The sequence below is a fragment of the Calliphora vicina genome, chromosome 2, assembly GCF_958450345.1.
Source record: "Calliphora vicina chromosome 2, idCalVici1.1, whole genome shotgun sequence".
NCBI classification, from domain to species: domain Eukaryota; kingdom Metazoa; phylum Arthropoda; class Insecta; order Diptera; family Calliphoridae; genus Calliphora; species Calliphora vicina.
In genome coordinates this window covers 84,086,157-84,108,225 of record NC_088781.1, presented here as the reverse complement: position 1 = coordinate 84,108,225, position 22,069 = coordinate 84,086,157, and the positions used below count along the sequence as shown (strand labels likewise).

At 36.8% G+C, this 22,069-nt stretch overlaps 1 protein-coding gene across 1 annotated transcript; it reads left to right on the top strand.

The window, feature by feature from the left end:
• Positions 1-830: 830 nt before the first annotated feature.
• On the top strand, positions 831-2,108 carry LOC135950615 (uncharacterized). Its single transcript, XM_065500147.1, has one exon. The coding sequence runs from the start codon at positions 831-833 to the stop codon at positions 2,106-2,108; it is 1,278 nt and encodes a 425-aa protein (XP_065356219.1).
• The last annotated feature ends 19,961 nt before the right edge of the window (positions 2,109-22,069 follow it).

Sequence of the window (22,069 nt, the reverse complement as noted above, 5' to 3'; positions counted from 1 at the left end):
ATTAACTAAGAAACTTTGCAAATGCCATTCTTGGGCCCTTGCGCTTAGTTAAATGTATACCATATTTTTAGGAAATATAACCTATGGATTTTTTTGTGTGTACGCAATATTTGATTTGCTTTTAATTGCTTTAAAAAACGTTTACGTTTTGTTCCGAAAGATGAAATCTTTTTTAAAATAGTTACAACTTTGCTTCCATATTTTAACCGATTTTTAAGGCAATTCAAAAGATTACTCACTGTACAGTTCTATAATAGTAAAGAAATCACTTTCTAGGGCTAAATTTATGCATTACGTTATACATAAAAAACAAATATGCCTCTGACAAACCTTCATCCATATATTCTTCATCATCATTATAACAAATTCCCATATGACTTTTCGACAAGCGTTTTGAACCTCTATACTGCTGACCAAGGATATATTAATCGGTTGGTTGCTCGCTAGGTACAAATCACTGTAAGGAAAAAATACAACTGACTATACATTTGCAATCACAATTGAATAAAAAAAATATTTTGCCAAATGAAAGAAATTATTTTTTAACTGGACATATTGTGTTTTAGCTGTAAACTGGACAAGACACAAAAAACTGGACAATCCAGGCCATTCCAGGCCGTCTGACAACCCTATACGTACTGCACCCCTTAGTGACTTAAAACCCTATTATGATAAATCTATATTGACAAAGTTACTAATCTCAGAAAATTTTTGACTGCTGCATTAATTATTTACTTTACCTCTTACAGATCACACGTGGAAATAAAAAGAAAAAAATGGACAACAAACAACAAAAATTTGAAGAAACACGAAAAAAATTTCGTAAAAACATGGAAAAAGAAAAAGCAAAGGTCCGAAAAACCATTTTCTTAGACGAGGATGATATCCCAAGTACCAGCAAGGGGCTTCGTGGTCAAGATGGTTTCAAGAGACGACATGTCATTTCCCCCACCAAGTATTCCAGGCACCAAAGACAAAATCAGTCACCAAAGCGTCCTGCAAAACCAAGAAAGTCGACATACTGTTATAGGATGACGACTCAACAACGAAAAGACCCAGTAATCGTAATTGAGGACTCTCCTCCTAAAAACCTTCCGAAAAACGTTTACGAGGAAGAAGATATGGAGTTGCCACCACCACCAGACTTTGTTACTCCGGAAAATATTGCCGAGGAGGAAGACGAAGTTCCACCGCCACCACCACCTTTTGTGGCAGAAGATCACCCCATAACACAGGACAATTGGGATGACGAGGATACGGAACCACCACCATCGCCAGCTGAGTTGGATGGTGATTTCATTGATTTAGGCAATTTTGAAGATCTTCTTAGTGAATGCGATCTTCCAATAGTGGAGGAAATATACCGCCGGTTTTTCGGAGTGAATGACGACACAATTTGTTTGCGGCCAGTAACTCCACCATCTCTACTCCATCCTAGATCACTATTGTCTTTAGATTGGGAGAATGAAAATTATAACCCACCAAAACCACCGCGACGACAAGGCATTGGGTCCTGGGAGCTAAAAGACAGCCAATATCGCCACTTAGGATTGATCTGCTATGAACGAGCCTTCCGTGTGAGACTTATGATTCCAGTAACCGAGCCAACCGGAGAAATAGGTTACGTTGATCTAGATAAGGAAACACAAACATCCCCTATTCCCAAACCCCCAGTCCGAGACTGGTTTATTCCGCTATCGCCAACACCATTTCCACCCACACGAAGCCCTATTGTACCAAAAACCCCAGGCAGAGACTGGTTCATTCCGTTATTGCCGACACCATATCCACCCTCGCAAAGCCCTAGTTCACAAAAAACCCAAGTCCGCGACTGGTTTACACCATTGCCACAAACCTCACTATCGTCTTCTTCATCATCACCAACCAGATCATTGGCATCAGCAGTATCACCAACCATCATCACTATATCGTCAATAGAATTATCATCACCATCATCAGTCACTTCATCACCTCCATCACTGTCACTAGGCGCAAAACATCATCCAATGGATACAACACCATCACCGCGATTGAATCAGACGTCAGTAGCAACAACAACTCCTCCCATACCAAAAAGTTCGAAAGAATTACATATTGTTACGTTTTAACCTTTTCAAAACGCTGGTTTATTTCCTTTAAATAAACCGGATACTTTTGATTGCAAATAAAAGCCGTTTAGTAGTTTAAAAATTGTAACAACTCTTTATTTCTTTAAAATGTACAACAACAACAGAATTAAATAGCCACACAATGTTTTTTATACACGTTTATAAATTCTCAGAATTACAGACACAATTTATAATGTACACGAATTTACTTGAAACAAACACAACACACTTTAAGGCACTTAGATGATGTTTCTTCGAAAAGCGTCTCTGATCAACTCACTGACGACTGCAACCTCTGCCACTATTTATAACACTGCATTACCATATAGAAAGCTCTTTAACTGTCAAAGTTCGAATATTCTAGATCATACGCCATCTGTGGTGTACTTTCTACAATTTTCTTTAACTGATTATTCAAACTCGAATACAGCGTTGCCAACTTACAATCAAATCAACTGAAAGCTTTTATTTAACAATGCCCACAGATATGTTACAGTTTTAAAGCACTGTTACTTGCTGTACTATTCTACTTTTAAATCAGCCGTTAAAATCGTTATATTTGAATTCAAGTACAATTTCGTAACACTGCCCCCCCCCATATGCAGCTAGTCGTTCTAGATGTTCGACCTTAATTCCCGATATCAGTCTTCCACATTTCCGTATTCTATAAACCATGTCGTCCAATTTCTTAACTGCCCTATGTGGTCCTTTGCAGTGATTCCTTAATTAGGATGACAAACCCTTATTACTTTGTGAGCTATATCTGGTTTTCATTTGGTCATTTATCATTTTAATTCGGCTCCGAACGAGTTCATGCATTTCTTTTTCTGCTGAAGCACCTTCACCCATCTTGGAACCCGGCCTGATGATCTTTTCTCTGCGGGACAGACCTATCTCTCTAACAGGAACCATTCTGTCGTTGCACTGTTCAACGAGGGCCTCCATTGTTACATGGCCACTTCTCACATCCGCTGGTTCCAACACCAACAAACCATTGTCTATACAATCCTCCACTTCCTCACGGGCCCACACCAAATCCTCTGACTGCGGTGGCAACCTTTTGTGCTCAACGAAAACTAACTTTATTACTTGAGACTTGCTCTCATATCCGACGTCAAGGGGTATTTTAACATTTCGCCAATTCATGACTTTTTGTCCCATATCCAAAGTAATCATGAAGTCTGCACCAATGATTACTTCGTCCACAATATCGGCAACAACAAAGACATGATTTACGCTAATGCCACCAATAGTTAGTTTCACATTAACTTTACCATGGACAGTGGCAGGCTCTCCAGTAGCGGTGCGTAGACTTACATTGCAAATTGGTTCCATCGATTTCTTTACTAAATCTGTTCTGACGATAGACTGCGACGCTCCCGTGTCCATAGTAAGGATGTGCTTCCGACCGTTGATGTACCCACTAGCAGTAAGATTGTTATTTTCCTGCTGCAGTACTGATATGGAGATGGTAGGGCCATCAGGTGTGGGTGTCAGATCCTGTCCCACAGTGCTAGCTCGCTTTAAAGGTGGCTTCTGTAATACTTGATGATTCGCCAGCTGGTTATTTCTTGATGGTGAAACATATCTGATTCGCTTTCTTGGTGCTCTGCAGTTTCGCTGAATGTGACCCATTTTTCCACAGTTATAACATTTAACTTTGGCTTTAGTTTGTCTTTTACTTAAAGCCTTTAAAACTGCCTCTTTTAATTCCTTTAATTCGTTGACCATACTTCTATCATTTTCAGCGACAACCTCGATTTTCCGCACATTACACACCTGGGGCTTTGAAATTATCTTTGCAGTTTCTTGTACCAGCGCGAATGAGACGGTTTCAAAGAATGATGACTTTGGTGTGGCACATACCGCATATTTTATCTCTGGATCGCGAATACCATTCACAAATGCCTCTATCTTCAAATGCTTCAAAATCGGATGGTTCTCCCCTGGATAAATAAGCTGTAGCAAACGCTCGATTTCCATCGCAAAATCTTGTAGCGTCTCATTGGCATTCTGCACTCTACCACGCAATTCCATTCGGTATAATTCTTTTTTATGTTCGCCACCGTACTTACGTTTTAGCGCCTCCATTATGTCATCATAACAATTTCTGTTGCTTGCTGGCACGCTGCATTCCCTTTTAAGGCCAAAATCAATTCTATAGCTTTTTCTTCATTGTTCCACATGTTTCTAATGGCAACTGTATCAAACTGGAATTTGAACACATTAAATGGTGTAGTGCCATCAAAACTAGGGGCCTTTATTCTGCTAGATGCTTCTGAAATAACTCGCACCGGTCCATCTTGGCATTGAAGATTATTAACTTTTATTTCTAGGTCATGCAGTTTTTGATCAACACCATTTTCTAAATCTGACACCTTCTTGTCAATACCATCCACTCTGCTGTTAAAAGCTTCAGACATTTCCTGAATTTTCTCTTCTGTGACTCTAGATGATTCTTGAAATTTCGCTTCCATTTCAGCTAGGAGTTTCTCGTTGTTGGCTTGAACTTCAGCTAATAATTTTTCATTGTTGACTCTAGAAGTTTCTTGAACTTCAGCTAACAGCTTCTCGTTGTTTACTTGAGTTTTTTCTAAGATGGTTCTAGAATTTTCGTTCAATTTCGCTTCCAGGTTCTCGTTGTTTACTTTAGAAGTTTCTTGAACTTCTTTAAATTTCTCCATCATAACAGCAAACATTGTGGATAAATCCATGCTGCTTGTTGTTGCACGGGTAGAAACTTCCATTTCTTCCTTATACACAAATTCGTAATCACCGATGTCAATATCACGCCGCTTGAATTCGTCTATCAGCCTCTTCTGCAATTCTGCCTTGTTACCTGCTGTTGGTAGCTCCAACTTACTCAATTCTTTCTTGAGTTGTTCAACTTTTAGTTCCTCAAACTTCATGCTTATTAATTTGCAATCCCACTTCTGACACCAATTGTTACGTTTTAACCTTCTCAAAACGTTTGGTTTATTTCCTTTAAATAAACCGGATTCTTTTGATTGCAAATAAAAGCCGTTTAGTAGTTTAAAAATTGTAACAACTCTTTATTTATTTAAAATGTACAACAACCACAGAATTAAATAGTCACTCAATGTTTTTTATACAGGTTTATAAATTCTCAGAATTACTTGAAAAACACAACACACTTTAAGGCACTTAGATGATGTTTATTCGAAAAGCGTCTCTGATAAACTCACTAACAACTGCAACCTCTGCCACTATTTATAACACTGCCATCTGCACTCTAGATTGCTCTTTAACTGTCAAAGTTCGAATATTCTAGATCATACGCCATCTGTGGTGTACTTTCTACAATGTTCTTTATCTGAATATTCGAAATCGAATACAGCGTTGCCAACTTACAATCAAATCAACTGAAAGCTTTTATTTAATAATGCCCAAAGATATGTTACAGTTTTACAGCACTGTTATTTGAAAGCATTATGCTACTTTTAAATCAGCCGTTAAAATCGTTATATTTGAATTCAAGTACAATTTCGTAACAATATGTATGTACATTGCACACTTTCAGCGTACAGCATCCTAAATTTATCAAGAACACAAAAAACAACAACAACGCCAAACGAAAAAAAACACCAAAAGAAAAAACAAAATACCCAAGGCAATGAAACCAACACACTTCCAAACATACGTTTAATTGTATAAAAAACAACAACAACGCCAAAAGAAACAAAACACAAAAGAAAAACAAAATACGCAAAGCATGCACATCCAAACATACGTTTTGTTGCTTTTTTGTCAAAAAAACCAACACACAACCAAACAAACGTTTAGTTGTATAAAAAACAACAACGCCAAAAGAAACAAAATACGCAAAGCGTGCACATCCAAACATAGGTTTTGTTGCGTTTTTGTCAAAGCATGCAATACATTGTGTTTTTTGATGAAATTTTCAGAGGTTGTCTCGGATTTTTGCTCATATCTCCGTTATTTATGGACGGATTATGCTGATTTTAAATAGCAAAATTCTCGAAAGTATGTCTAACAGAATTGTTGAAGATTTGGATCCCGGAGATATCTGGGGCCTTCAGAAAATTGATTTCAACAGACAGACAGACGGACAGACAGACGGCCATGGCTTAATCGACTCCGCTATCTATAAGGATCCAGAATATATATACTTTATAGCAGGGGTGCCCACAAGTTCCTTATGGAAGAGTAAAAACCAATACATTTAAAGAAAAGCTACTTTTTATTCAATATTTGTTGTTGCTAAAACCAATTCATACAAAGAAAAAGAAAAAAAAACTCACTTTCAACAAAAACAAAATCTACATGGATGATCGCAGTCGTCAATGTTTACCAGCTAAGCATACGAAACTGTTGTTGCTTTCAACATGCGTGTATTCAGTGAAGAACGACAAAAAAATAATAAGACAAAGTTGTTTGTGTATTTTGTATTGCTAGTGCTGAGTGCTCTAGTGAGTATACAAAACACACAGCCTATAGCTAAGAGCAATTACAAAAACAAAAGAGTACCAAGAGTATAGGGCTTGGGCATGACTGCTTTATAGGGTCGGAAAATTATATTGTGGAAATTACAAACGGAATGACAAACTTATATATACCCTTCTCACGAAGGTGAAGGGTATAAAAATACAACTGAAATTTATATTTATATTATATAGTAGGTCAAAATAAAAATACGAAAGTACATAAATGGGTTTTTCAATGTTGTTTTGGAAAATTTTACAATATTTAGTTTACAAAATTATTGGCCATAAAATGCCAATAATTTTCATGGAATTAAAAATGTTATGTTTTTCACATATTTTTAATATTACCTGACATAGGTACAACCGCTGGAATATTATTAAGTCCCCTTTTACAATGCAGAAATTGAAAGGCAGACAGACGAAGTTTGTGGGCCAGGGGTTGAAGAGGTAGAGTGTGTAATAATATTTATTAAAAAATTCATTCCAATTATAAATTTATTTTTTCTGTGTTACACTTTATTATCTTCTATCTATATATATAAAAATGGATGTTTGTATGTGGGTATGTATGTATGTTCCGAATAAACTCAAAAACGGCTGGACCGATTTTGATGAAATTTTCAGGGAATCTTCAGAATAGTCTACCGGGTAACACTGTATGGTCAGATTTTTGATTTTCGGGCGGAGGGGCGTGGCATTATCAATTTTTACATTATACCGCTAATACCATCTATATATATAAAAAACTTCTTTACCGATTTTGATGAAATTTTCACTGTAAAGTCATATATATAAATACTTTTTCTTTATTTCCAACGTTCAAACAGGGACAATTTTCATTTTGTTGCTTAACATCATTCTAAAAATTAATGATTTGGTGTAAGCGAAAAAAGGAATACATTCCATTCTTTTATATTATCAATCGATGATAAACAATTTTGTTTACTCTTGCAAATTAGGTGCATGATTAAAAAATTTCCATATGAAATCTATTAAAAAAATAATATTTTGAATAACTCTCCGCATATCACTTTTAATAAAAAATAACGGTTTTATTCAAATTAAATTTGTTTTCGAAAGGGCATCTACGTCTAGAGTCGCAGAAACGGGAAGAGATCGAGAATCACGGCTTCAGCAAATGCGTCGCAGTGCATCTTCATCGAGTGCTGCAGAAACACCTCAACAGCATATAGTTGTTTGCTCCCGAATGGCTCGATCAAGAGAAAGAATCGATTTAAAGTTGCCCGGATTTTATTACAATAAGTATGATGACTACAGGAATCACAAGGATGTACTAATTGGCGCAATGAACAAACATTACTTACATTGCAGCATTTTGAAGTTCCCTAAGGAATCCCCGGGAATGTGCTGTTCGAACGGTAAAGTTATTCTGCCATCAGTTATTGAGCCGTCTGAGCTGCTACTAAGTTACATTTCCGGCGTTACATTTCAACTGAAAGCTTTTATTTAACAATGCCCACAGATATGTTACAGTTTTAAAGCACTGTTACTTGCTGTACTATTCTACTTTTAAATCAGCCGTTAAAATCGTTATATTTGAATTCAAGTACAATTTCGTAACACTGCCCCCCCCCATATGCAGCTAGTCGTTCTAGATGTTCGACCTTAATTCCCGATATCAGTCTTCCACATTTCCGTATTCTATAAACCATGTCGTCCAATTTCTTAACTGCCCTATGTGGTCCTTTGCAGTGATTCCTTAATTAGGATGACAAACCCTTATTACTTTGTGAGCTATATCTGGTTTTCATTTGGTCATTTATCATTTTAATTCGGCTCCGAACGAGTTCATGCATTTCTTTTTCTGCTGAAGCACCTTCACCCATCTTGGAACCCGGCCTGATGATCTTTTCTCTGCGGGACAGACCTATCTCTCTAACAGGAACCATTCTGTCGTTGCACTGTTCAACGAGGGCCTCCATTGTTACATGGCCACTTCTCACATCCGCTGGTTCCAACACCAACAAACCATTGTCTATACAATCCTCCACTTCCTCACGGGCCCACACCAAATCCTCTGACTGCGGTGGCAACCTTTTGTGCTCAACGAAAACTAACTTTATTACTTGAGACTTGCTCTCATATCCGACGTCAAGGGGTATTTTAACATTTCGCCAATTCATGACTTTTTGTCCCATATCCAAAGTAATCATGAAGTCTGCACCAATGATTACTTCGTCCACAATATCGGCAACAACAAAGACATGATTTACGCTAATGCCACCAATAGTTAGTTTCACATTAACTTTACCATGGACAGTGGCAGGCTCTCCAGTAGCGGTGCGTAGACTTACATTGCAAATTGGTTCCATCGATTTCTTTACTAAATCTGTTCTGACGATAGACTGCGACGCTCCCGTGTCCATAGTAAGGATGTGCTTCCGACCGTTGATGTACCCACTAGCAGTAAGATTGTTATTTTCCTGCTGCAGTACTGATATGGAGATGGTAGGGCCATCAGGTGTGGGTGTCAGATCCTGTCCCACAGTGCTAGCTCGCTTTAAAGGTGGCTTCTGTAATACTTGATGATTCGCCAGCTGGTTATTTCTTGATGGTGAAACATATCTGATTCGCTTTCTTGGTGCTCTGCAGTTTCGCTGAATGTGACCCATTTTTCCACAGTTATAACATTTAACTTTGGCTTTAGTTTGTCTTTTACTTAAAGCCTTTAAAACTGCCTCTTTTAATTCCTTTAATTCGTTGACCATACTTCTATCATTTTCAGCGACAACCTCGATTTTCCGCACATTACACACCTGGGGCTTTGAAATTATCTTTGCAGTTTCTTGTACCAGCGCGAATGAGACGGTTTCAAAGAATGATGACTTTGGTGTGGCACATACCGCATATTTTATCTCTGGATCGCGAATACCATTCACAAATGCCTCTATCTTCAAATGCTTCAAAATCGGATGGTTCTCCCCTGGATAAATAAGCTGTAGCAAACGCTCGATTTCCATCGCAAAATCTTGTAGCGTCTCATTGGCATTCTGCACTCTACCACGCAATTCCATTCGGTATAATTCTTTTTTATGTTCGCCACCGTACTTACGTTTTAGCGCCTCCATTATGTCATCATAACAATTTCTGTTGCTTGCTGGCACGCTGCATTCCCTTTTAAGGCCAAAATCAATTCTATAGCTTTTTCTTCATTGTTCCACATGTTTCTAATGGCAACTGTATCAAACTGGAATTTGAACACATTAAATGGTGTAGTGCCATCAAAACTAGGGGCCTTTATTCTGCTAGATGCTTCTGAAATAACTCGCACCGGTCCATCTTGGCATTGAAGATTATTAACTTTTATTTCTAGGTCATGCAGTTTTTGATCAACACCATTTTCTAAATCTGACACCTTCTTGTCAATACCATCCACTCTGCTGTTAAAAGCTTCAGACATTTCCTGAATTTTCTCTTCTGTGACTCTAGATGATTCTTGAAATTTCGCTTCCATTTCAGCTAGGAGTTTCTCGTTGTTGGCTTGAACTTCAGCTAATAATTTTTCATTGTTGACTCTAGAAGTTTCTTGAACTTCAGCTAACAGCTTCTCGTTGTTTACTTGAGTTTTTTCTAAGATGGTTCTAGAATTTTCGTTCAATTTCGCTTCCAGGTTCTCGTTGTTTACTTTAGAAGTTTCTTGAACTTCTTTAAATTTCTCCATCATAACAGCAAACATTGTGGATAAATCCATGCTGCTTGTTGTTGCACGGGTAGAAACTTCCATTTCTTCCTTATACACAAATTCGTAATCACCGATGTCAATATCACGCCGCTTGAATTCGTCTATCAGCCTCTTCTGCAATTCTGCCTTGTTACCTGCTGTTGGTAGCTCCAACTTACTCAATTCTTTCTTGAGTTGTTCAACTTTTAGTTCCTCAAACTTCATGCTTATTAATTTGCAATCCCACTTCTGACACCAATTGTTACGTTTTAACCTTCTCAAAACGTTTGGTTTATTTCCTTTAAATAAACCGGATTCTTTTGATTGCAAATAAAAGCCGTTTAGTAGTTTAAAAATTGTAACAACTCTTTATTTATTTAAAATGTACAACAACCACAGAATTAAATAGTCACTCAATGTTTTTTATACAGGTTTATAAATTCTCAGAATTACTTGAAAAACACAACACACTTTAAGGCACTTAGATGATGTTTATTCGAAAAGCGTCTCTGATAAACTCACTAACAACTGCAACCTCTGCCACTATTTATAACACTGCCATCTGCACTCTAGATTGCTCTTTAACTGTCAAAGTTCGAATATTCTAGATCATACGCCATCTGTGGTGTACTTTCTACAATGTTCTTTATCTGAATATTCGAAATCGAATACAGCGTTGCCAACTTACAATCAAATCAACTGAAAGCTTTTATTTAATAATGCCCAAAGATATGTTACAGTTTTACAGCACTGTTATTTGAAAGCATTATGCTACTTTTAAATCAGCCGTTAAAATCGTTATATTTGAATTCAAGTACAATTTCGTAACAATATGTATGTACATTGCACACTTTCAGCGTACAGCATCCTAAATTTATCAAGAACACAAAAAACAACAACAACGCCAAACGAAAAAAAACACCAAAAGAAAAAACAAAATACCCAAGGCAATGAAACCAACACACTTCCAAACATACGTTTAATTGTATAAAAAACAACAACAACGCCAAAAGAAACAAAACACAAAAGAAAAACAAAATACGCAAAGCATGCACATCCAAACATACGTTTTGTTGCTTTTTTGTCAAAAAAACCAACACACAACCAAACAAACGTTTAGTTGTATAAAAAACAACAACGCCAAAAGAAACAAAATACGCAAAGCGTGCACATCCAAACATAGGTTTTGTTGCGTTTTTGTCAAAGCATGCAATACATTGTGTTTTTTGATGAAATTTTCAGAGGTTGTCTCGGATTTTTGCTCATATCTCCGTTATTTATGGACGGATTATGCTGATTTTAAATAGCAAAATTCTCGAAAGTATGTCTAACAGAATTGTTGAAGATTTGGATCCCGGAGATATCTGGGGCCTTCAGAAAATTGATTTCAACAGACAGACAGACGGACAGACAGACGGCCATGGCTTAATCGACTCCGCTATCTATAAGGATCCAGAATATATATACTTTATAGCAGGGGTGCCCACAAGTTCCTTATGGAAGAGTAAAAACCAATACATTTAAAGAAAAGCTACTTTTTATTCAATATTTGTTGTTGCTAAAACCAATTCATACAAAGAAAAAGAAAAAAAAACTCACTTTCAACAAAAACAAAATCTACATGGATGATCGCAGTCGTCAATGTTTACCAGCTAAGCATACGAAACTGTTGTTGCTTTCAACATGCGTGTATTCAGTGAAGAACGACAAAAAAATAATAAGACAAAGTTGTTTGTGTATTTTGTATTGCTAGTGCTGAGTGCTCTAGTGAGTATACAAAACACACAGCCTATAGCTAAGAGCAATTACAAAAACAAAAGAGTACCAAGAGTATAGGGCTTGGGCATGACTGCTTTATAGGGTCGGAAAATTATATTGTGGAAATTACAAACGGAATGACAAACTTATATATACCCTTCTCACGAAGGTGAAGGGTATAAAAATACAACTGAAATTTATATTTATATTATATAGTAGGTCAAAATAAAAATACGAAAGTACATAAATGGGTTTTTCAATGTTGTTTTGGAAAATTTTACAATATTTAGTTTACAAAATTATTGGCCATAAAATGCCAATAATTTTCATGGAATTAAAAATGTTATGTTTTTCACATATTTTTAATATTACCTGACATAGGTACAACCGCTGGAATATTATTAAGTCCCCTTTTACAATGCAGAAATTGAAAGGCAGACAGACGAAGTTTGTGGGCCAGGGGTTGAAGAGGTAGAGTGTGTAATAATATTTATTAAAAAATTCATTCCAATTATAAATTTATTTTTTCTGTGTTACACTTTATTATCTTCTATCTATATATATAAAAATGGATGTTTGTATGTGGGTATGTATGTATGTTCCGAATAAACTCAAAAACGGCTGGACCGATTTTGATGAAATTTTCAGGGAATCTTCAGAATAGTCTACCGGGTAACACTGTATGGTCAGATTTTTGATTTTCGGGCGGAGGGGCGTGGCATTATCAATTTTTACATTATACCGCTAATACCATCTATATATATAAAAAACTTCTTTACCGATTTTGATGAAATTTTCACTGTAAAGTCATATATATAAATACTTTTTCTTTATTTCCAACGTTCAAACAGGGACAATTTTCATTTTGTTGCTTAACATCATTCTAAAAATTAATGATTTGGTGTAAGCGAAAAAAGGAATACATTCCATTCTTTTATATTATCAATCGATGATAAACAATTTTGTTTACTCTTGCAAATTAGGTGCATGATTAAAAAATTTCCATATGAAATCTATTAAAAAAATAATATTTTGAATAACTCTCCGCATATCACTTTTAATAAAAAATAACGGTTTTATTCAAATTAAATTTGTTTTCGAAAGGGCATCTACGTCTAGAGTCGCAGAAACGGGAAGAGATCGAGAATCACGGCTTCAGCAAATGCGTCGCAGTGCATCTTCATCGAGTGCTGCAGAAACACCTCAACAGCATATAGTTGTTTGCTCCCGAATGGCTCGATCAAGAGAAAGAATCGATTTAAAGTTGCCCGGATTTTATTACAATAAGTATGATGACTACAGGAATCACAAGGATGTACTAATTGGCGCAATGAACAAACATTACTTACATTGCAGCATTTTGAAGTTCCCTAAGGAATCCCCGGGAATGTGCTGTTCGAACGGTAAAGTTATTCTGCCATCAGTTATTGAGCCGTCTGAGCTGCTACTAAGTTACATTTCCGGCGCGAATCCTATTTCCAAACACTTCCTTCAAAATATCCAAAAGTACAACACATGCTTTCAAATGACATCGGATTGATCCCTCCACAAATTAGATTTCATTTCCGGACTTCTGACAAATGCAAATGAATTTTCAAGATGTTGTCGACAAAGTATTCCCAAGTCTTACAACGAACTACAACAATTCGGATTGTCTGTGGGAACATTCAAATTTGGCACAACAAATTATGATGTTAACAAGATCAATAAGCAAATACAATTGAAACTGCCTGGCAAAACAATAAAATACAAATAGATTGACACAGTAATGAACGAAGAACAAGCCGTCGATTATCCTACTGAATTTTTGAATTCATTGGATCACCGACTTTGTCCGAAACTGTATATTAAAATCGAGATGCAATATAAAACAGATGTTTTCTAAGGGCCAGCAACGCGGACCGGGTTCAGCTAGTATTTATTTTATTTATATTATTTGTTTTAAATATTTAAAAAAAAATATAATGCTAAATAATAATATTTCTCAGATTTTCACCGCTCAGCAGTTGTGTACAATTTCATTCTGCTTTGCAATTTTATTCTGCCTAACAATGCGACACTTGTTAACATCAATTCAACTCAAACTACCATACTAGTTATAGGCATGACATGGTACAACACAGTTTTCGTGCCGCGGTGACATGGTACAACATGGTTTTCGCGGCGCGATGACATTGAACAACATGATGTGCGCGTCGACACAACAAAACAAAGCATCAAATTTTGAAGTAAGACATTTTTCTACAAAATGTTGTCTTGTGCAGGCCTTTAGTTCTTATCGCTCTTCTGGGTGGGTGAGTGCTGTAGTGTCTCTTCTCCTTAAGCGTATGTGGCCACCATAATTTAAAATATTTCGAGCTAGTGGATTTGGGTGCAGTTCAAGCCTTTTTAAGTATTTTACAGCATATCATAGTTTTTACTAATGGCACATTGAGATCCTTGTGGATATTTTAGTTTTTTACATACCAGGGAGCGGCTGTGATTATTCGAAGAAGTTTATTTTGGTGCCTTTGAATTTTTTCGATATTAGAGGCGGAGGCAGTGTCCCATAACTGAATACCGTAGCACCAGATTGGCTTTCAGATTGAGTTGTAAAGTAGAAGTTTACAGTCGAGACTAAGAACAGAATTTCTTCCAATCAGCCAATTAATTTGAATTGCGTTTAGTTTCATTTGAGTTAATTTTGCTTCTATATGCCATTTCCACGTTAATCGCCGATATAGATGTATACCGAGGTATTTTACATGCAAGTGTTGGGGTATTTGATTATTGATTTTAATTGGGGTGCATGTTTCCCGACGCAATGTGAATGTTATATGTACACATTTTTGCTCATTGACCTTTATCTTCCATTTTTTAAACACTTTTTCAGTTCAAATATATGATCCTGTAAGTAACGAAATGCTTCATGACAGTTTTTGTGTACGCTAAGAAAAGCTGCATCATCAGCAAATGTTGAAGTTTGGGTGTAGTTGTTTGTTGGCATGTCCGAAGTATATATTAAATATAATAGAGGTCCCAGGATGCTGCCTTGTGGGACTCCAGCGTCAATTGGCTGAGGAGAACTTAAAAAATCGCATACATACTATAATAATAAATTTACGACCGACTAAGTAGCTTGTGTAAGTTAACACGAATTCAGTGCATGTTGATAAGAATACAAAACATCAACAAGAACAAACTGCCTCTTCAGCTTATACTAATATATTGCTAAAGAATGACGAAATATAAGTCATAAGACAACACAATAACCAGACGCTGATATAACAACGTAGTTTCAGTTTTTTAGTTTAGTTATTATTAAGACTTGTAATAAATAAATGTATTTTTGAGATACCAAATAAATTTATATTTTATTACTGGCGCCCAACGGGTATTTGAACCATTACCTTCAACTCAGGACTTGAAAAACAACAAATTCGTAGCTGTAACGAGACCAGTGACAACTACAACCTAAAGTTGAAAAAGGAAAACAAAAGGACAACGACTACAAAAATTGTCTTTAACATTGAAGTGGCAGCCGTTATCAGCACAAGCAAGCAGCAAACGTCAGCACCGACGGCTAGATTTAATTAATAATAATTAACAAAATTTATAACATGTAAGTAGAGTGCTTATAAATATTTGTGTCATAATATAAAATAAAAGTGGAAGAAAAAAGTTGTAAAAAATTAGCAATCTCTGTGTGATTATCGATAGTTTTATGAACAGTGAGATAGATATTTTGTTGAAAGAATTTGAAAGTTTGTGTGTTTCGGAAAACTTAAATTTGAAAATGGCTATAACACCTGATCAATTGAAAACCATTGTGGAAAGCGCTGTTAGTAGTGCTCTTGTATTGCAAGAGAGACAGTTTGATGAAAGGTTAAGGGAAATAAAACGGGAGATAACCAGTCTGACTATTAGTGCACCAGAGGTGGAAACATATGAAGGGGCACAAATTAGGGAAGGGGCGGTATGCAAAGAGACCCTTGATATTGTAAAGTCCTTGCCAGATTTTGAAGGTAAACATGAAACATATGTTTCATGGAGAACGGCGGCTCATACCGCATATAAAGTATATGAAGATCATATAGGCAGTTCTACTCATTACCAGGCCCTTGGCATTATAAGAAATAATTGGCTTCCTTCGATACCCCTTTAAATTTTAAGGCTATTATAAATAGGCTTGATTTCACTTACGCTGACAAGCGCCCAATATATTTGATAGAACAAGAATTGTCCACCCTTCGACAGGGAAATATGACACTTCTACAATATTATGATGAAGTGGAAAGAAAGCTCACGCTTCTTACCAATAAAACGATAATGACGTATGATAATACTCTAGCTGCGTCTTTAAATGAAAAGTACAGGCTGGACGCTTTACGGGTGTTTATATCGGGGGCAAGGAAATCTTTAAGTGATGTACTTTTCTCGGCAAGACCGAAAGACCTTCCATCTGCCTTGGCATTGGCTCAAGAAGTTGAGTCGAATCATGAGCGCTATATCTTTGCTAATAATTATGCTAAGAGTATGGAAGATAGGGCTCAACGAAAACACCAAAATAACACAAATTTTGGTAGGGATGGGAATAATACCCAACGGGAAAAAAATCCTCATTTTAACAAGCGCCAGGAACCTGGCGCTAACCATCAACGGAAACAGGAGGCGGAACCGATGGATGTTGACTCATCATCGCGGTTCAAACAGCCCCAACAGTTTCACAATCGGGGGCAACCCCAACCACAGAATGGCATGAATCAGGCGGTAAAAAGGCCAAATAGTGGCACATCAAGATTTACAGGGCAAAATCACCAGAAAATTAATCACTTGGTACAAAATGAGGATACATATGATCAAGGGGATTCTAACTATCAAACAGAGGCAGATGGGGAAGTGGAGAATATTGATAATGAATCTTCGGAATATGATCAAATTAATTTTTTAGACATGACTCCCTGCTTCCGTACATAGAAAGGACGATAGCAGGGAGGGTTATTAAATTGCTGATAGACACAGGTGCGTCAAAAAATTATATTAAACCATTGCAAGAATTAAAACACATAGAACGGGTAGATAAACCGTTTTTGGTAAAGTCGCTTCATGGCTTTAATACAATAGAACAAAAATGCATTATGAATCTTTTCAACATTAACACGATTTTTTTCATTCTGCCCAATCTCACAACGTTCGATGGTATAATCGGACTCGACTTACTAACCAACACAAATTCGAAACTGGATTTCGGAAATAGGGTGCTGGAAACCAATACTGGGTCAGAACCCATTTAGTTTCTTAAGTGCAAAAATGTAAATTTCACAAGGGTAGAAGAAATTCAAGTACCTCAAGAAGTAGCTAAAAATTTTCAGAAAATGGTCATGTGCAGAATGGGTGTCTTTGCTGAACCTGATGGGGCATTGCCCTTCAACACAAATATTGTTGCAACCATTCGCACAGAAAACGAAGATCCTGTATATTCCAAGCTTTATCCCTATCCAATTGGTGTAGCGGATTTTGTGAATAAGGAGATTCGTAACCTTTTAAAAGATGGTATCATCCGACCATCTAGATCACCCTACAATAACCCTGTATGGGTGGTGGACAAAAAAGGAACTGACGAGTTGGGGAATACTAAGAAGCGACTAGTTATAGATTTCAGGAAACTGAATTCTAGAACGATATCTGACAAATATCCTATTCCAAACGTGAATGTTATTTTGTCGAACCTGGGGAAAGCTAGGTATTTTACCACTTTGGACCTCAAGTCGGGATTCCACCAAATTTTACTGGCGGAAAAGGACCGGGAAAAAACCGCTTTTTCGGTCGAAAATGGCAAGTACGAATTTTGTAGACTACCTTTCGGACTAAAAAATGCGCCAAGCATTTTTCAAAGGGCCATCGGCGATGTGCTCAGGGAACAAATAGGAAAGTCTTGTTACGTTTACGTCGATGACGTAATTATTTTTTCGGAAAATATGCAAGACCATGTTGACCACGTCGCATGGGTCTTGGATAGGATGTACGATGCCAATATGCGAGTTTCTCGCGAAAAATCGAATTTCTTTAGGGAAAGGGTAGAGTTTTTGGGCTTTGTGGTATCTCGAGGAGGAATCACAACGAGCACTAATAAGATAGAGGCAATACGGGACTACGAACAGCCTGACTATAAAAGACCGTTTGACTTAACAACTGATGCCTCGGCTTACGGCCTGGGGGCAGTTTTGTCTCAAAACGGGAAACCTATAACCATGATTTCGAGGACTCTTAAGGAAAAAGAGCTAAATTTTGCAACCAATGAGCGCGAATTGCTCGCAATTGTCTGGGCTCTGAAGACGCTTAGAAATTATCTATATGGGGTAAGGGATTTGAATATTTTTACCGACCACCAACCGCTTACGTTTGCGGTTTCAGACCGAAATCCGAACGCAAAAATAAAAAAGTGGAAATCCTTTATCGACGAACACAATGCTCAGATCTTTTATAAACCTGGAAAGGAAAATCACGTTGCAGACGCGCTATCACGGCAAAATATTCATGCCTTACAGAATATCCATGCTTTGCAAAGTGACCACAAGCTAGAAGAAGATGCAAACTCCGACATTGCTACAATTCATAGCGAGATTTCTCTGTCTTATACTATTGAATCTACTGATAAACCTCTAAATTGCTTTCGAAATCAAATAGTAATTGCAGAGGGCACAGAATCACTAACACGAACGTACATTATTATCGGGAAGAAAACCAGACACTCTATTACTTTCTCAGATAGAACAACTCTAATGAAGAGGGTATTTGATGTTGTAAAGGAGGACGTGGTAAACGCAATACATTGCGAACTCCCAGTTTTGGCGTTCATACAGCATGGATTGGTCGAAGCATTTCCCTCGACAACATTTCGTTATGCGAAATATATGGTAACAGATGTTACTAACAGGGATGAACAGAGGGAAATTGTTGTGACAGAGCATAACAGGGCTCATAGAGCAGCCCAGAAGAATACGAAACAGATCCTGGAGGATTATTTTTTCCCAAAAATGACCCATTTGGCGAACGAGGTTGTCGCGAATTGTAAAGTTTGCAAAAAGGCAAAATATAATCGCCATCCACAAAAACAGATACTCGGTGAAACACCTATTCCTTCATGTGTTGGGGAAATTCTACATATAGATATATTTTCCACAGATAAAGTATATTTTTTAACATGTGTAGACAAACTGTCTAAATTTGCACTTGTTCAGCCAATAGCTTCTAGGACTATAGCGGATGTAAAATTACCGATTTTACAACTTATGAATATTTATCATCGCACAAGAACAATATTCTGTGACAATGAACTTTCTCTCAATTCAGAGACAATAAGGTCACTCCTGGCTAATAGTTTTAATGTGCAAATATCAAACGCACCACCACTCCACAGTACCTCAAATGGACAGGTGGAAAGAATACATAATACCCTATTGGAAATTGCCCGTTGTCTTAAGCTTGAGAAATCTATCAATGATACGGTACAATTGGATATCCATAAGGACAATTTAATATAGTGTAGTTTTATTCATTTTGTTTTCTTTTTATTTAACTTAGGATTCTTATGGTGCTACTTCTTGTTGTGGCAGCGACAGCGAAATTGACTGACTATTCCGGTTCGGACTACATTCCTGTATCGGACGGCTATGCCGTAATTTGGCGAGATTTTCAATGCTTGAGGCATACGACGAATATTACAATGTATTCGGAGATGGTTGATGATACGGAAAGCCTTAAGGAACATTTTCCCAGTCACATATGAAGAAGATACTAGACGCAGACATAGGGCACATAAGGACATTGCTGGCCACAATAGATGTTCACCACAGGCACGCAAGAAGCATAAATCTTTTGGGTACGGCCCTTAAGGTAGTCGCTGGCACACCGGACTATGATGATTTTGAAAATTTAAAGTTTAATCAGCGCGAGCTCATTGACAGCGAGAATAGGCAGATTCTCATAAACACGAAAACACAACAGCAAATAAACAACCTTACGGACATAGTCAATTTCATTGTTAGGAACACAAAGGCTAACGTAATTGATAGTGGACATTTGTATGAGACTCTGCTTGCTAGATATAGAATTTTAATTTCTGAGTTGGAAAGCTTAATGCTGTCGATTACCCTCACAAAGATTGGTATAGTTAACCCACAAATTTTAGATTCTATTGATTTGAATACACTGATAAATGAGCACTCTACAAACATAACCGTAGCAGATTTAATGGAAGTTGCTAAAATAAGAGTTTTATTAGATAATAAGTTTTTACATTTCTTAATTAAATATCCAAAACCAGATTTAGTTTGCAAAAAGGTAGCCTTATACCCAGTTCAACATAATAATACAATTCTTCATTTTAATGGGGAAAACAATGTGGCAGACTGTGGAAATCAACTGGTAGCAATCGGAAATTGCAGTACTACACTGACAACATCATTTTGTAAAAAGTTGGCTTATTCAACATGCGCACTACAACTTCATTCTGGTGGTCACGCATACTGCACCACTCGGCCTTCCCATCTCGAACCTCTTACTATTATTGACGAGGGTGTTATCATTATCAACGACAACACTGTTAACATTAGAACAAGTGATGGTATCGAGAAGACTGTCACTGGCACATTTCTGCTTACTTTCAGTGATGAAGCAAAAATTAATCAGACCCCATACAGAAACCAAAAGAATATCACAAAAAAGTTACCAGGATCACCAGCATCCGCTCTTCTCAACATTACGAGTCATCAAACAATATTGAGTTTGCCGCTTCTTAAAAGATTGAACGAAGAAAACTTGCGGCATATTGAGACGATTAAAGAGAAGCTTATAACTGGACCTTTGTTGTTCACCTGTAGTATTTTTGGCATTTTAATTATCGGCTTTGCTTGTTTCGAATTGCACCAGAAGTTTAAGAAGACCCGTCAGCATCACGCTATTCAATCTGCTATTGAAGATCTAAAGAAGTCCGGGGACGCCCTTCACTTAAACGAGGGAGGAGTTAACACGAATTCAGTGCATGTTAATAAGAATACAAAACATCAACAAGAACAAACTGCCTCTTCAGCTTATACTAATATATTGCTAAAGAATGACGAAATATAAGTCATAAGACAACACAATAACCAGACGCTGACACGGCATAAACGGGTATATGGCTATTCGATATAACAACGTAGTTTGAGTTTTTTAGTTTAGTTATTATTAAGACTTGGAATAAATAAATGTATTTTTGAGATACCAAATAAATTTATATTTTATTACTTGTATGGTTGCTGGTAAATTTAGCTTCAATTTATGTAATAAACCTTCATGCCAGACTTTATCAAAAGCTTGCGAAACATCGATGAAGAGTGCTGAGCAATATTTTTTTCTTCAAAAGCTTGTCTTTTAACATTTACTATTCTATGAGTTTGTTCAATTGTGCCATGTTTTCTTCTAAAACCGAATTGATGGTTTGGAATAGATCTATTTTCATTTCAAATCGGTGTTAATTTTGACACAAATAGTTTCCCAAATAGCTTTGATATATATGGTAATAAGCTAATAGGCCTATATGACTCAACTTTTGTATGATCTTTTCCTGGCTTTGGTATCATGGTGACTAAGGAAACCTTCCATTATCGAGGGTAGTATTCGAGACATAAAATAGCATTAAAAATAAAAAAAATAATTTTCTTTGCTATGCGAGGTAGCTCCAAAAGCATTTTATTACTGATCTTATCGATACCAAGTGCCTTCTTAGTGTTTAAGTCACGAATAGCTTTTTCTAATTCTCTTAACCCAAATCTTAGAGGAATAGGTGCTCAATCATTACAGGCGGTAACTCGACTGCTATATCGTGAGATATATTTGGGGTAAATACGTTTTTCAAATGATTAACAAATAGTATTCCTTTTTCAATATCGTTTCTTGCCAAACTTCCATTCAAGTTTCTTAATGGTGGTTTAGAGATAACTGGCCTTTTGAGATTTTTAGCTGCACGCCATAATGATAAGTCTTATTGCGGAGTTGCATTAAGTTCCTTAAGATATTTTTCCAGGGAAGCCGTT